Source organism: Coloeus monedula, assembly GCF_965178545.1.
Source record: "Coloeus monedula genome assembly, chromosome: 12".
Classification (NCBI taxonomy): domain Eukaryota; kingdom Metazoa; phylum Chordata; class Aves; order Passeriformes; family Corvidae; genus Coloeus; species Coloeus monedula.
Genome location: NC_138792.1, coordinates 12,381,945 through 12,399,211, shown reverse-complemented (window position 1 = coordinate 12,399,211; position 17,267 = coordinate 12,381,945). Strand labels below are relative to the sequence as shown.

Genomic DNA, 17,267 nt, shown 5'->3' with positions numbered 1-17,267 from the left:
AGTGTGTACAGAATCCTCTCCTTCCCATTAGTGGAAGAATGAAGGACATGGAAAGGCAGGAATTAAGTCTCCCTCATCTTTTAATTCTTTTCTACTCAGGTGAATTTGGCTGTGGCTTTGTATAGAATTGTCTTGGACAAGAAAGGCAGTTGCAAGGCATTTACCATCAGTCAAAATAAATACAAGAATGGTACATACATTATATAAAATTATCTTCAGTTTAACACAGTTGGGTGAGTTTGACTCAGAGTTGAAAATACCTGCATGGATGAAACAAGCGAAACTCTCTCAAGGGTCTTTTGTTACTTTGAGCTCCACTGAATTGACAGAAGTGAGGAGGTGGCACAAGAAGACATTTGGTTTGTGACTCCAAAAATCAGTTTCTATAACATATGCAATATCTGTGTAGAAGACTGTAACTTGTCTGAGATTTCTGTGAGCAATTCCCTTTTGCAGGGGGGGTGTCCTGAGTGCTGGAGAGCTGGCCAGATAAACGACACATACACTGATACAATTTGAGCATCGTTCTCCGCTTTATTGTTTAACTATACAAGCTTATATCTACTTTGCAAAGATTCACACCCAGTCCCTCTAGACAGCCTCTAATCCGGGGGAGAGCCGACCAGTGTATAACTTTGCCAAGGACTCTCAGGGCTGCCTGCAGCCAGGTGTCTTCCAGGCTTGCCTGCAGCCAGGGGCCAGTTCAGGGGTTTTTCCTCAGCAACCGTGGGTTGTCCAATCTTTCCAGGGATATCATATACCCCTGTTCCACAAAGAATCCCTCTACAATTCCCAAACACTTCTAGGGTTTGTTATAGATGTTCTACATATTTACTGACTAATACAAGTTAAGGAGCTGCTTTGTGCAGTACAAATGCCATCACTTTGCTTACAGGTACCTTAATTCCAGAGTCTTGGCACATTGTGGCCTTCATGTCTCTGAAACAAAAAGTCCAGACTGGATGCTTTTGTGTGTGTGTGTGTGTGCTGCTGTTCCATTCCTGCTTTTCCCATATTATAGTTAAAATAGTAAATGCAAAAATTAGGGATGAGTAATAGGAGAAGGGAGCTCTTATTAGCTGGTAAGAAATACACAGAAGAGAGTGGGTTAAACCCAGCTTTGAGTGACTGAAGGCCTGGCTGCTGTCCACATGCAGTGTTGGAGGTACATGTGGGGCTAAGTGGGCTTCGGGAGGGATTTCTGCAACATGAATGGTCTGCATTTTGGCAGTTGTTTTACATATTCTATGCAAAGTCTCTGTAACCTCTTAATGATCTGAATGGTTTTGGGTTTTTTTTCCAACATGGCTACTTTGGAGATATAAGTTGAACTGTTAGTTTTGCATATTAGCTGCCAGAAACTCCATTAAGATGTTGTGTTGGACCTGTTAAGGATTTAGGTGATCATAAAAAAAAAAAAAAGGGTTATTGCTTTCGTTATCCAGGCAGTAAACAAAGCTGATCTTGAGGAAGACTGACTTCCATTTGTCTTGATATTTAGAATTTCAGCACTCAGAGTTCTGGTGTTCCCCTGCACTGATCTAGTATTCTCAATGCTTTTTCACCACTTGAACTGTTCTGCTCATTTTTAATTGTTCAGAAATCAGTGCCTCTTTCCCTCTCCTTCCAAAAGTTGTGTCAGTTAAGTGCTATTGCAGTCTGAGTGGTGCTGTGTCCTGTCTGATCTTGGCCACTGCTGGGTCTGGAGGCTTCTCTGGTACCTTACACACTGCATTCTGCTTTTGTCCAGAGCCTCCAAGTTCTCCTTGCAGGTAAATGTTAAGTTGCAGGTAAATGTCAATTTCTCTGCTGAGCCTGTTTGGTTCAGGCAAGTGCCTTCACTGTCTGTACGTCAGGGAGTGCCCTTGCGCTGCAGTGATGTTCCTGGAACACAAGCACAGCATGGATGGAAATCTGTTGAAATAAAACACTTCCCTTTGTGCAGGAAGTTTCCTCTCTCTGGACTGTTTTTTCCAGGGGCCTACTTAACAAATTCTCTTAAAGAACAAAAGGTTGACATCCATGTCATCAAAATTCTGCTTCCAGAAAGTGATTGAGCATTCCCAAGAAGCAAAGTGAGGAATTGCCGTTGCAGAGGAACCTTGGTGCAGGAAATGTGAATTAACCCGGTCAGTTCCTAAGAATCAATAAAATGAGCTGATTGAAATGTCACACATCTTCAGCACCTCATTTATGCTGTAGCTGGCTCCTGGCACCTGGTTCTGGCTGTGGGTGGAAACAAAGCTGTGTCTCTGCTACCTTTGTCTCTTTCAGAGCTGGGCACCAAGCCCCATGCATGTGCAGAGGGACAAAAACAACAGATTGAGTAGATGAATCATGCTAAAATTTGATTTCTAGATGCTGAACAAGTCATGTTTTCTCAAGTTAAAAAGGGTAGGGGTGTCTTTGTTTCTTTTGGTTGGTGAGATTCTTCTGGGTTTTGTTTTTTTAACTGAAAGCAATGCTGAACTCTGCGGCTTGTATGATGCTAACACTGTTAAGCCATAGGCATGACAGAATCAATTCATCAGTCACAGAATGGCACTATGCTTTTTTTGTCTGTTATTAGCAATTTACTGAACACATGTTGGAAAATGGCCACTCTTCAAATGATCCAAAGTGAACCTGTGAGTGTAAGGAATGCTAAGCTGTTACCTTTTGAGGCAGACTTGCCCGCTGCTTCTGGCTGGAATATCAGCAATGCAAATTTTTTGGGTTTTATCAGAGTCTGTTTTCTAAGTGTTTTCTCCAGTTTCCTATATGATACCTTGCATGTCTGAGAACTTCTTATAAGCACATTGCTTCATTCTGTGAAAGTGGGAACAAACTGGAAGGATGCAGGGAAATGTTGACTGGTTCTGAGGATGTGCTGCTGGAGTCATGAATCCATGTTCTTTATGCTGATGTCTATAGCTGCTACTTTTGCTTTCCTAATTTTTCATATTTTGCTAATAGTATTGGTCTCCTGCCAAGATGCAGTGGAGGCTTTTCAGTTCACATGGTTAGAAACTGGTTGTTTTTTCTTGTATGTGCATTTGTGACAGTGCTTCAGGCTTTTGTGGGGAATTCTGCTCAGACTATAATGCTCAGTAAATGGAGCACGAAAAATGAGTGTAGCCAAGTACTATGTACAGAACAACACACAAAAGGCTGTTCAGAAAGGAACACGAGTACTTGTTTAAGCCTGTGGGTAAATTTGTCTTTAACTGTGGTAAGTGATGGGCACATGTTTAGAGCAGTGTCAGGAAGTTTTTTCTCCCACTAACCGTAACTCTTTGATTTTTGTAGGGTCCATGCATAAATTTAAACCTATCCTTTAGTACCCTCCTGAATAAATGCGGTATTATATTATGGTGATTAACAGAACAGCTTGTTACAGAATCACACATTACTCAAGGTCCAGGGAGTCCTGTGGAGCTCTAGTCCAATCTGCTCTGCTCACCCAGGTCAGAGCGAGTTGCACAGGCCTTTTACAATCTCCAAGGATGGACACTACAGTTTCCCCAAGTAACCTGTCCTGGTATGTGACCAGCCTCACAGGAAGTGGTTGTCTTCCATCCTTCTCCCACTTACTTCCTCTGTTTGCATATCTAAATGTCGCAATGTCATTTTTGTCTTTTTAGACCTACTGGGCTTGCTTAGTTCAGTTTGTGCCTAGGGTTTTCAACAGACTCTGTTTTTATGGAAGAACCTGCTACTTCCTTTTGCTGTGTGATAACAAATAATTAAGAGCAGTAACAAAGTAAGAAAATTTGAAAGGGTGAGAGATTATTTTATTGGCCTGTGCAGTACTTGACTTTGCAGAGCATATTGTGAAATAGATTATGTGAGCAATGGTGACCCCCCCTCCCTTACACTGTTTTCCAGTTGGCCTCACACATCTATACAAGGAAACAAACATCAGGGAGTTTTTTCTTCTGCCTTTTCACAGAGTTGTGAAAAATACTGGGCTGAGACCAGGCAGCAATGGCATTTTGACCTAAGGGGGGATGTCTAGAGCAGCTGTGTGTATCCACCTCTTAATTGCTGTATTCTTTGTTCAAGCTAGAGAGTTGCTCATGGGAGTTGTGTGAGATGTTAATAATGCTCTTGTGTGTGACAGTTACTCTAAATGATCTTTAAAGCTTTCAAGCAGAGGAAGATAAATAGGGGAGTGCTCATAAGCTGGATGTTGCTGTGTTATAGTCTACAGCAACAATCTACAGTCTACAACTGTGTTTACAGCTTAAACTGAGCCCTGTGCTTTCCTTCCATCACTCCCATCTGATTAGTTGTACTCCAGGGTGCAGAAGAGAGGGGCAACAGCTCGGCGGCATCATCACTGTGCAGTGCTGGACTCCCCAGTACATGGAGAGATATGGATATGCTGGGGAGAGTCCAGCAAAGGGCTAGTCAGGTTATGGAGAGCTTGAGAGTGCTGGGTCTGTTTACCCTGGGAAGAGCCATCTCAGGGGGATCTTGCCCATGTGTAAAAATTCCTGACTGGATAAATGTTGGAGACTTACTGGTGGTATCCAGTGGAAGGACAAGTGGCCATAGACACAAATGAGATATAGGAAATTCCTGTGTTTAAATAAACATTTTAAAAAGTGTTGGATTGGGGTTTTTTTCCTGTCAGAGTAGTAAAACACTAGAACAGATTCAAACATCTGCCTCTTGAAGTGTTCCAAACTTACCAGAAATTGTTCTTGCCCTTTCTCCCTGGGGTTAGGGGTGGAGCCTGCAGGGGCAGTGAGGCCGCCAAGGCAGTGCTGTCACTGTTGTGTGTAACCACGTTCATGATGTGCTGGTGCAGGCAGCAGCTCTGCAGTTGCTGTCAGTGCTCTCCACTTGTACAGTGAGACCAGTGCTGGCTCTCACCAACAACCACGTCTTGACCTCTCCCCCTGCCACTGTCTGGGTATGCAGAATACATGGAATGAGGAGGTTTTATCTCTGCTCAGTTCTCTTTGGCGGAAGAAAAAAAGACACGTATCAAAAATGAAGAGGGGATGTAGAGACAGCTGGAATTCCTATTAATCTAATTTGTAGTTCTGTATCTGAAAATAGTTAATGCTGGGTGTTTCAGAAGCAGCATCTTGGTCTGATTTTCTTAGATATGATGAAGTTGCCTTATTTTTCAGGAGGTAAGCTTTGGGAGAATTTCTAAATACAAAATACAAAAATCTGGTGACTGCTGGGTCAATAGTGTCTCCTTAAGGCTGTGATAAGGACAGCCTGGCATATCACATGGATTCATCATTACTGGTGGTGCCTCTTAGTGCTGCTTCAATGACTCTTCATGCAATGAGGAGTTTACCCAAGGTCTCTGCAAACCCTTGTGTGCTCTTCCATGAAGGTGGGAACTGCCAGGATGCACCTGCAGCTGCTGTGACTTCCATGCCCAGGAGCTGAAGGAGGTGAGCAAGGAGTACAGCAGCCCTGGCACGAAGGGCAGCAGCGTGTGATCCTGCAGAGCTGAATGCTCACCCAGAGGGTGCCCTTCTGGAAAAGGCAGTGCTTAGATTTGGCGCTCCTCCCATCCCCAGGAGCTATGCCCGTGCCATCCAGGATGAGTCAGCAGAGGGCAGCCCTTTAACGCCAGGACTTTGCAGCCTAAGGACCAGTTTCCTGCTGCACTGCTGGAGCATCCTCCCGTCACAGGCCTGGAGAAGCCAACAAGTGACTGCTTAATGACAGTGCCATTGACAGCTCTAGTGATGGGTGACAGGGCATGTTGCACCACAGTCATAGCTGCAGTGTCTGACCAGCTGCTCTTGCCATACCTAGCCTTGCACAGTGTTTTTATCTCCTGAGATTTTCCCAGATTTCCCCTGAGCACACCAGTGGTGCTGGCTGGCTGCATGTGCAGCTGAGGAGTGATGTCTGATCAAGATACCCAAGTACTTCATTTGTCCCTTGCTTTGGCAGGAGGCACGAGCTGCACAAAAATTGTTGCTGAAGGAGTTCCTCATGTGTGGACCTGGGGCAGTCTGTGTCTTGGCTTTGCTATCAAGAGAGGTGAGTGTGCAGATGTCATTCTATGGCCACTTTCTGGTTTGTTTGGGGTTTTTTTTTAAATTTTGAAGTACTTGAAATACATTCAAACATCACAGCTGTATCTCACAGGAATTTTGAAGCTGGGAAATGGAGGATGTAATGGCATGCATAATCCTCCTCCTGCTCAGCAAAAAAAGCACATCTGGATATGGGTAACTGAGTCTGGCAGATTCCCTGCAGGAATGCAGGATCCTCTCCAATGCAGCAAAGTACTTGGTTAATCATGTGCATAAATTTACCACATAGGTAAGTGTTTTTCTGGGACAGGCTCATGTGCGGGTGATAGAAAGGCCCACAGATAACCAGTGAAATCAGTGAAAAATGGGATTATTGGCTGATAATATTAAGTGCCTTTTCTCTTGGATGGCTTGAGAAATTAAATCCTAAACCTGCCATTAACCCTTCAGCACCTTTGGGAGGTTTGCAGAGCTGGACCAGGGGTCCCCTATATATGGTTCTAGACCTTATGCCAGTGTCAGCTGCACTGACAGGTATTTGTCAAAAAACAAAAGAGATTCTTCCTTAGTGCATCTTCTGTGCTATAGTGCTACTGGTAAGTGGGAAGGATCCCACTATCAGTCTAATATGATGTCCTCTGCAAATTTTCTCTTCCTGTAGTTTGTGCTGTCCAGCAGAGCTGGGGAGGAGGTGCGGCAGGTGAGCTGTTTTGCCCAGGTTGGCTACACCTTCCAATGTGTATCCTTACTGGGTACTATGAGCTGCTGCTGCTACTGCTCACCCTCTGATCAGTCAGGCAGGTGTGGGAGCAAAATGACATTGGGGACTTCAAGGCTGTAGTCTCAACAAAGAGACAAGAGGTGAAAATGTTAGCACATTTGAGTCTGTGAGATTCCGGTGGCAGATTGAGTTGGAGAAAGTTTGGTTGTCTGAGGCAGTGCGACTCCTCAGCGCTTGCAGAATGCCCCTGGGTGTCCTTGGGTGCCTTTCTTATGCTGATAAACCATTACTGGCCTTCTTTCCCTGTGAAAAAGGAGATGAAAACTACAGTCCTTGCAGCCCTGGGTTTGTCTGTTACAGCAGTGCTGTGGCTGCTGCTGTCTTGCCTTAACACTTCTTGTGCTTGAGACTCTTACTCTGATGTTTAATCTGCCCTAGAGGGAGTCAGAGCTTTCTGCAGGTTGTTTTCACGTGTTGTGTCCTTCCCTTTGCTTTTATTTTCCTTTTCATGCTTTGCTTCAAAAAACAGCCTCACTGTTCACTGGTCTTCCCTGGCTGCTGAGCTCAGGTCAGTGGGATGCTGATGGGCAACTCTCTGGATACTGGCACTGAACCAGGCTTGTAATCTTAGTAGGAACCTTTTGCTTCTGTCTGGATAAAAAGTGGAGTTTGTGCTTTAGGGAGGGTTTTATTTCTTGTCAAGTGACATCACTGCACTCTCCCCCTGGACAAACACTCTGGTTCTCAGAGCTGTTCCTAATGTAGCAAATGGAAGGCAGAAGTGGCTCTGCCACAGGTGTTGACCCCAGTCATTGGTGTGGGCTCTCCTGCAGTGCCCAGCACTCTCTGAGGAACCACAGGGGCCAGGGGCTCTCCCCAGTAGCCAGGATGAACAGGGCTACCCTCACTCTGTGACAAGCATCGTTGTGTTACCTGTCCTTTCGTGGCCAGGTGAAGGAGACCTAATAATTTTTTTTGCCAGTTCACTGCAGGGGCGTCACTGGAGCTGTGCTGTGAGTATTTGAAGTGGTTGATAAAATCTCTGCAAGAAGGTTCACAGATGTGGGGATAAGGAAGTGAACCTTACTGGGCTGCTACTGGAATTGTGCATTACAATACTTTTCATTTAACTTAGGTTTGGAAAAGCTTCATGTTTGTGAGAATGCAAGTTCTTTAACTTATCAACTTTTTGTTTTTCTGTCCCACATGTAATAGATATTTGATAGTTAACAATAAAATTTCAGATTTGTTTTGCCTCTGGTGTAAAAAATCAGAGCAATGTTTCACATTAAATGGTGACTGCTGCCCCTTCAATGAACTGCTAAAAAGCAGAACAATAACTGGCTTGCATGCTTTAGGAGTCACAAATAACATTTTGAATGGTTTGGATCACAATGGCTGTATTCATTACCCCCTACAGATTGGCTCTCATAATCAAAACTATTTCTCTATATGTTGTGTGACTTATGGCATACCTATCATTCCAGTGAGATCCTTGTAGGTAGTATTTAATCAATCATATGGCACAATGAGTGTAAATTTCTCAAGCATATGACTATATGGCAACTCTATTCAATTCAATGTCTTGCTGTGAAGACACAACACACAAAATAAGTAAAAAAAAATTTAAAAGGCTTTAATGAACAAAACAAAGGCTCTCTACTGCAATTTCAAAATTGCCATCCTTAAAAGAAGTGCAAAATGACAAAGTAATGAGGAGGAGGAATTGAGTCCTAAGGAACCTTCTTTTCATATCCTTACTTCTTGTTTTTGCAGCTGGGCAAGCAAATGTGATCATGGCCTCTGTAATCAAAGCACTTTCCTATAGCAAATTCTATAGGTTGGATGTTTTCTCAATTAACCCCACCTGGCAGCTCAGCTGCACACAGGTGTTCCATCCCTTCCCCTCAGTGGGATGTGGGAGGAGAATCAGAAGGGTATAAGTGAGAAAGCTAAAGACAGTTTAATAGGTAAAGCAAAAGTCACCCACACAGACAAAGCAAAACAAGAAATTCATTCACAACTTCCCAGGGCAGACAGGTGTTCAGCCATCCCCAGGACAGCAGAGCTCCATCATGAGTAATGGTGACTTGGGAAGACACTCTGACTGTCCCCACTTCCTTCTTCTGACCCAGCTTTATACTAGTCATCTGATGCCATATGGTGTGGGGTGTCCCTTCAGTCAGTTGGGGTGGGCTATCCTGGCTGTGTCCCCCCCAGCTCCTGGTTGCACCCCCAGCACTTTTTGGGTGGAGTGAGGAACAGAAAAGCTCTTGCCTTGACTGTGTCAACGCTGCTCAGCGGTAAGGAAAACATCCCTAATTATCAACACAGTTTCCAGCACAAATCCAAAACACAGCCAGCTACTGTGAAAAATAACTTTTACTGGAGAAAAATAACTTAAATGCAGCACAGAGATGCTCAATAGAAAGGTCTTGTCCGGGATCCAGTTTAGCCTTACAGGAACATCTGGTACAGCAGGGAGATCACCAGCCTAAGGGGATCCGTGCCCCTTCAGCACTGAATAATGTTGTTCTCCGTCGGGTGATGTTCTGAATGTCCGGCCCCTTCAGTCGGAGGCTGCTGCCCTCGGGTGAGCCCCGCCACGCCGTGCCCCCTTGCTGGGCACACCGCTGCTGCATCTCCGGAGCCCCACCGCGAGCATCCCCTGCGGTGGCGGCGGGGCATGGTCTGGCCGTGTCCGGCCGAGGTGCCGGAGCTCTCCGTGTGCCAGGCGGGGGTCGGAGCACCTGCGGCAGGGACAAAGCGGGGCCGGGCGGGGCGGGGCGAGCAGGGACCCTCCCGGCCCCGCCCCGCGGCTCCGCCCGCCCCGCCCCGCCCCGGCCCGGCCGCGCCCGCCGGGCGGCAGCGAGGGAGAGCAAAAGGGAGGCTCAGGTTTGGCTCGGCGCGGATCATGTCGCCATGTCGGAAGTGAGGAAGTTCACGAAGCGGCTCAGCAAGCCGGGCACGGCGGCCGAGCTGCGGCAGAGCGTCTCGGAGGCGGTGCGCAGCTCCTTCGTCCTGGTGAGCGCGGGCAGCGCCTGGGAGGGGCCGCGCCCGGGTCCCACTCGGCGATGGGCGGCAGCGGGAGGAGCCCGGCAGCGCTGGGCAGGGGATGCGCCGAGAGCGGAGAGAGGAAGAGGAGGGGGCTGGAGAAGGCCTGGAGAAAGGGCAGAGCGGGGGATGCGCAGGGCGCGGCGGGGCAGGATTTGGGAAGGGCTGGGCAAGGCAGGGGATGGGGATCCCCTCCATGTGTGTTGTGCCGTGCCATCCCGCCGGCCTGCCCACCTGCCGCCACCGCGCCCCTCTGAGCGTTCAGAGCCGAGAAGATCACAGGGAAGCGGCTCCTTATCCTGGCGTGCGTTGGTGCTGGGGTGGTGGCAGGAGGAATGAACGGGAACCTGTGAGTGCGGGGCACTGAGCAAACAGGTAACGGAGTAACAGGGTGCAGACAGTGTGGAACCGGCACATGGATAGGGCAGGACTGAAGGGCGCGACCTGGCAAGGTGAGAGGCACAGGCAAGCCGGGAGCCCGATATATCCCGGGAATCGCGCTCAAATATCTGGGGTGAAAGTCACGTGCGTTATCAGATGCGTTTCATCCCGGCATGTGGGGTGCTGCAGCAGGTTGCCTTTGTTGTGCTCACAGCTGTGCAAATGGTAGTGCTGTGCATTGGGAGGATACCGGGGTCAGCTCACAGCTTCCCGGGGCTTTGTTGGATGTGTTTCACTGGTGCTCGTTGAATTACTGTGGTGTGTAATCAACTTTGACCTTGACTTTGATGGAAGAAAGGTTAGTCAATGGAATATGCAGAAAGTGAGGTACAAGTTCAGCAAATAACTCCAATTATTTCTCTACTATTAGACTGAATGGTATGTGCTGTTAAATAAATTGAGAAGATTGAATATTTCCTTTAAAAACAGAGTTTTCTTGTAAATTTACAGATTTTTAAGCCTGAAAAAAAAGCCGTGGTGATAATCCAGCCTGATTTCCTAGTGCTAGTTTTTGCTTCCTATGTGCGGTTGTTTGGGGATCCTTATGGGCTTCCATGTGATTTGCTTTTCCTCTTTCATCAAAAATACACAGGAACAAAGGCTTTGTACAAGCTGATGAAACTTTTCATTAAAAATAAAATTGCATATTTAGGACCAGAAGAGCTTTGGTATCCTGCAGGCAAATGGTTATGTGGTGCCTGTGTCAGGTTCCTCCCCTTAGAAAGGGAAGGGATGGGTAGGACTACAGATGAAGATAAATAAAACCTTGACAGGAACCCCAAGGAGCTGTCAGAGTCCAGCATCCGTCAGGCAGCCACTCTTCTTCTGATCTTGTCTAGGGTTTTATTGTCCACACTTCCTGCCCACTTTTCTCTCTTTTTCTGGCAGGCAAATCCCCAGAGCTGCTGTGCTGCCTGGTGTGTTTGCAGTCATGCACCAGAGAAGGGTGAGGGCAGGTGTTTCTGATCCCTAGGTCCTGGCAGGGTTTCCTGCTTTTGACAGTTCAGCAGCAATGGATAAATCCCAGCACTTCTGCATCACTAGGAAGAGCCATAAGACACTGCAGTAATCCAGGAATAGGGAAGGGGGTGACATGAGTTTATAGGACTGTCTCAGATGGCATTTTGACCTTCCTCAGTGATTAAGGATGAGGTTTGCTCCAGCAAAAAGCTGGCTCCTCTCTATCTACTAGTTTGTCATCCTTGTGAGGAAGGGATGTCTGCGCACTGGTGTGCTGGTTGTTGGGAGGGTACAGAGAGGATCCTGGGAAATGATGGTGGGGAGTGGTGGAGCGAGGACAAGACTGAGAAGTAATAGTTTCTGATCCGGTTCCCAAGGTGAGTCTCAGTTTTGGAGTTGATGGTGCTGGGCAGCAGAGCATTGTGTGAGTATCTCCCCATCCAATCTACCCTTTCCTTGTCACAGGCAGTGTGGGGGAGATGGAAGGGCCCGGCATCAGGACTGTGCTAGCAGGCTGTGATCCCAGCTCTGCCTCACCCTGGGGCAGTGCTGAGCTCACCGGTGCCCCTGGGAAGCAGGGGGTGGCCAGTGGGTACACGGGTAATAGGAGTTGGTGTTTGATAAATGGGTGGAGCAGGCTGGCAGCAAGTGATGCACTGTGTCCCAGGATGTCAGGAGCTGGGACTTTCTGAAGCAGACTGGAGTTGCACTGGATTGCCTTTGCCTGGCAGGATCTCATCCTCTTCCTGCATCTTGAACACAGCAGGTGTTGAGTCAATAAAAAGCGTGTGAATAGTTTAATACTCCCTGGGTCATCCTGTCAGGGGCCTTGGCTGTCTACTTGCCTTGGGGCAATTGTAGCTGAAAGCACAGGTATCTCTGGTGGTGAGCATGAAGGAGATGAAGGGGTGGTGAGCAGAGCTAATGCTGCAGGTACCAGAGCACACACCTTCATCCCCAGGAGGAGTGGGCACTATGGGTCTCTTTCAGTGTGTTGGTTGAGCTCAGCACTTTGGTCATTCGGGGCACTCCTCGATACAAGGAACTATCTGGAGTAAGAAGCTGTTTGTAGTCAGTGAATGAAATGCTCATAAATGAAAACATCTCAGTGAGGAAAGCTTTTAGCATCATGGAAGTGGTCAGCTTGTACAGAGCCACAATTTGTGCTTTAAAGGAGATGTGTCTCCAGCCAGGAGCACTGTGTCCAGCCCGAGGGAGCGTGGTCTGGTACAGTGTGGTTACAAAACTGTTGTCCTGCAGGTGCAGTAAAGCCCATGCCATCTTATTTCTGTTGTTTTCTGATTTATGTTGCTGACTTTGGGAGGGCTTTGCTCCTTTGTGCTTGTGAAAGGGAAGCATTGGATATGGTGGCAGTTGGCAGTGAGGGGAGGTTGTCCCTTTCCAAGATGTTGTGGAGTACCTGTGTCCACCCACTGCCCTTTGGACCAGCTGCTAGGATGCAGTCAGTGCTGTTCCTGTCAGGGTAAGCAGGGCTGTAACCTGGAGCTGCAGCAGGGAAAGTAAGCATATGCTGTGGTGGGGAGCTCGGGGTCACTTTGGGCCCTGTGGGAAGCATGGGGAAGGATGGAGTGCAGTTTACTTGGGGCTCTTGTTCCCTCTTACTCTGCTGCTGTTCCCAACATCCCGGCTGTCGTTCTCATTCACAGACAAGCTGTGTAGGGGGAGATCTTGGCAGGGAGGAAGAGTTCAGCAGGAATCCCTTGAAAGCAGGCACAACCCTGCAGAGCAGTGTTGGGAGTGCTGGGGTGCCACAGGAAGCCGTGCTCTGTGGGAACCCTACTTCTCTCTGTGCTCTTTTCTTCAAGAGGCTGCAGGGCAGACTGTATCAATTTCAGCCTTGAATGGTCCCTGATGTGTGCTACTGATTACAACTGGAGATGAAGTTTTGGCAGGCTATTGAAAAATAATGTCACTGTTTAAATAAACAGACATTTAATGGAAGTGTTTGTTGGCAGGTGGGATAAATGGCACACTTGAAAGATAAAGGTAAATTTTAAGATTAGGTTAAAGAAAGGAGCAGTCAAAGCCCAAGTGTGATAACTTAAACCATTCTTAACCAAGAGATGACCTGCAGCTTAAACCTTGGAGCACCAACAGTAAAATACTGTGTTAGAAGTACAGCTTCAGAGCCAAAGTGCTGATTGATACCTGGGAGAGGTATCTGGGCTAGAGCTGAAAGAGAGTATTCGGGGACCTTTGGTGGTGGATGGACATGGGTGATTTTGGCTCAGACCTTCAGTGCGATCTCCCTCCTCCCATCCTTTGATGTTGCTGAGTGATAGTGGGAAAGTTGAGCAGCAAGGCAGGAGAACCCTGCTCAGAGGCACTGGCTGATGTGGGACCTGGGCAGCTGCAAAGCTGAGATACTTGACAGCAGGATGCACGTGTGCTCAGGTGTGCAGCGCTTGTTCTGATGGAGGTGCCTGTGCACCTCTCCTTCACCCCATCTGCACCCCATGGAGGGCAGTGGAGCATCGTAGAGTTGAGCAGTTTAAGAGCACGTGTGTGTGAGTGAGATCCTGGGTCTTGTGGCACTGCCAGAACAACAGCAAAGGCTCTTCCTTCTGCCTCAGGATCCAAATCAGCTGCACATGGTCACTTGCTTGGGTGGATGTAAGGCCAAAGCTGAGAGACACCCTGGGCCTCCCCTGTCTCTTTGGGCTGTGCTCAGCAGCGCTGGGGCCCTTCAAAGAGAGGGGGCTGTGTCTCAACCCACATGCAAGTTTTCCAGAGGTGTCATTCTCTGTGTCGTGACAGAGACATTAAAAGTGTGGGAGACACAAGATCAGAGCAGCAAGCACTTGACAAAACACAGATGATGCATTTTCCCACGGTGCTGCCAAACCCAGTCATCTGGTGGCAGTTTTAAGTCTCGCACAATTGCTCTTGATTTTCTTTAGATCATTTCTATACAGATTAACTGAAGACGCATTTACTGATTTGCCATAGAGATTTTAGAAAGGGTGCAGAGCCAGATTATCTTATCTGAGAAGGAACAGGTGCAAAGGATTTGCCCAGATTGTGTCAGCCAGCCCAGGGAGCATCTTTGGGTACCCCCAGGGCACAGCTCTGGGGCACACATCTGCCAGCAATGGCAGTGTGGGAGAACCTCTGCTTACAAACAACTGTGTGGATCCTTGCCATTCAGAGGCATTCAGAGCAAGTGTCTGCTCTCTGCATTACATGGTGCTGTGGGATGTGCTCCCTGAAAGCTCCCCATGAGAGGGTGGGCAGTGTGCCAGGAGATGTGTTTTATTTGATCCTGGCTGGACTGGGCTCCTATGGGTGGCTCGGTTTCAGTCAGATACAAAAAGGAGATATAAAGCTCCTTAATGGTGATACAAAGGAAGTTTTTACTGGAGGCAAAAAGGCATTTTGTTCTTTTTGTGAGGTTTTTTTTTTTTCAGTTGAAACTATTATTAGTGTCTCAATTTATGCTCATGCAGAGGAAATCAGCTTTCTGCATAGAATCCTCTTTTAATTAGCTAAATTCACTTTGATCAATTTGAAGCCTGTTTATATGCAGCGTTTGTAATAATCTTGGCACTCAAGAGAGACAGAATATATGCATGTTCCCCCTGGGGGTAGTCAACATGCTGTGTTTGCACAATTTAAGTAGAAAACCAGACATATATGAGGCATGGGAGGAAATTCTGCCCCTGTGTAAGTGGGTGGGAGTTTTGCTGTTGGTTTAACCAGGATTTGCCTGCTGTGGCCAGGTGCCTCCAGAGTTGGTCACCTCAGCTGGCCCTGGTGACTCCTGTGGAAGTGTTTGCAGAGAGAATGTTGTTCATAGGGACTTATTCAAGAAAAAAACTTCTAAAACATTCTTAAAATTAATCACATGCTTTCCTGAATTGAGGCTCTCCTGAATCCTTGAAGGGTTGGATTTAGCCCAGTGCTGGCCGAGTGCCATGGCACAACCCTGGGCAACATGTGCCAAGGAAGTGGCTGGGTTTGCTCCTGCCTGAGCACACACCAGTTTTGGAATGGATGAAGGGCATGTCTTGATGGAGAGGAGCAAGGCTCTGAGGACATTCTGGAGGTATGTGGGGACAAATCTCTGGCATATCTCCTACTGATACCCAGACCTTAAGAGATAGAGCAATCCGTTGCTCTCCTATGACAGCCTGTGTGCTGAAGTATGACTGTTATAGGATGAGCTGCAGCCAACGTGTCCGGTTCTCGAGGTTTTTGGAGGCAATGACAAGCTTTTGATGGGCATAAAATCTTATCCTTCTCAAGGCATCATTTAAGTGTTTGCATCCTCCTGCCTGTTACAGGAAAGCTCTAGGAAGAGGACAAAGCATCCAGCTCTTACATGTATTTATCTCTTACCACATTTTGCTAGCTGGGGTTTTTAGCACTCACTGGGCAAGGTTGAGAGTGGTTTGTTCTGTGCCAAGGCAATGTCATGAAAATGCAGGTGTCCCTGCATTGACAGCATCTGCCCCAACCCGCCACCGTCAGTGCAGTGAAATGCCTGGAAACAGATGGTTGGTGGTGGTGCCTGCAGCCACTGCAGCTGGGATTTGGTGCACTCAGAATCCAGTGAGGGGATGGCTCCTGGGCTTTGTTTCAGCCTGTTCCTGTATCTGGAGATATTTGCAGGTATCTCCCCCACCACCAGGAGCATTTGAACCAGGCCTATGTGCTGCAGTGTATAGTGTAGCATCATTTTCTATATGCAGATGGGTGACTCTTTCATCATTTCACTTAGCCCTCTGTGTGCTGATTTATTATCTCTAATGGTGCAAAATTGCACAAAGCTTTTGACATTTCTGTGGCCTGAGAATGCAAGTCACGGTCACACAGAGCAGCTGAACAGCAGCCAGACATGGGGTACATGTGTGCTTCAGCATCCCTGTTTAATTGGCCTCCTCACTCCTGCTTTGTGTAAGGAAGAAAAGAGTAGTTTCTTATACCTTTGTGGCCATTGCTGTAATCTTAAAAATGCTGGAATATGTTTCCCTGCCACCAACTCTTTCCATCTCCTTCATTCCCTTTAAAGAACAAATCAAAGCTCTCCCTTGCTGGCTCCTTTTTCCTTCAACACAGCTCTGACTTATCTTTACAGTTTTTCCCTGCTTCCTGCTGCTTCTCTAATGGGGTCAGGGCTGCTTGTTCCTGACCCCTTTCTCACCCCTCTCTCTCACTGAAAACAGTTTCTTCTCTCCCCTATTAATATCTCCTGTCACAGGACTGTTCCTGGGGAGTGGTTGCATCTGGAAGGAGACTCTGCCTGTTTTGGTCCACAGCGTTCCCCACTGCCTCATCCCATCTCTGGCTTCATGCTGGGTGACATCCCCACTGCAGCCTAGCCTCTCTGTCCCCTGAGCAAGGACACTGCATGAGAGAAGCCAGGAAAACGACATCTCCCTTGTGCAGTAGTAGGACCTGGTGGTGTCAGAGTGCTGTACATTGCTCTGGAGAACTGTAACAGCCATACATAAAACTGTGTTTTGCCAGTGGTCAGGAGCCTGGGATGTGGGCTGGACTGCAGCATCTGTGTGTGGAGCAGGGCACATGTCCTGGCAGTCTGGAGGAAGCCATGGCTCAGAATGCATCGGGCTGCATGCCTGCCAGGGCTCTGTCAGCCTGCCAAGCACAGGCTCTATAGTTCAGCCTTCAGGGGCATGGGGTTAGCTGTAGCAGGGACTCAAGGGAGCTGTTGTGCCAGCCAGAAAGGGATGGGGGGTCACAGGAACATGAGAGGCTTGGCAGGAGCTGCATTTGTGACAGGGACAGGTAGAAAGGCCATGGTAGGAAAAGGGAGTCTCCATCTCTTGGAGGGACATGATGGTATTGGCTGGGATGGGCTGAATGCCCACAAAGCTGGTGTTCAGGAAGGCAAACCGAGCTTCCAGCAGAAAACTGCTTTCCATGGCGCACTGGGGTTCCAGGAGAGTTGCATTGGCGTCAGACTGCCTTTCCCTCTGTGCCTGGGGAGCCCTAAACTCTCCTTTGTCCTGTTGCATGATGCTGGAACTTGTGTGGATGTCTTTATTTGGGGAAACTTTGAGGTGCTTCTGTTCACAGCAGCATTTTGTCTCTTGTCTTCTGGCCTCGAAGAG

General features: G+C 47.7%; 1 protein-coding gene across 1 annotated transcript in view; it reads left to right on the top strand.

Moving 5' to 3' along the window:
- The first annotated feature begins 9,622 nt into the window (after positions 1-9,622).
- DOCK11 (dedicator of cytokinesis 11) overlaps positions 9,623-17,267 on the top strand; it is a 78,777-nt gene continuing 71,132 nt past the window's right edge. Inside the window, 1 exon segment of the mRNA XM_082289470.1 lies at positions 9,623-9,741. Within this exon segment, the coding sequence (XP_082145596.1) occupies positions 9,640-9,741 (102 nt within the window). The 5' untranslated portion in view covers positions 9,623-9,639.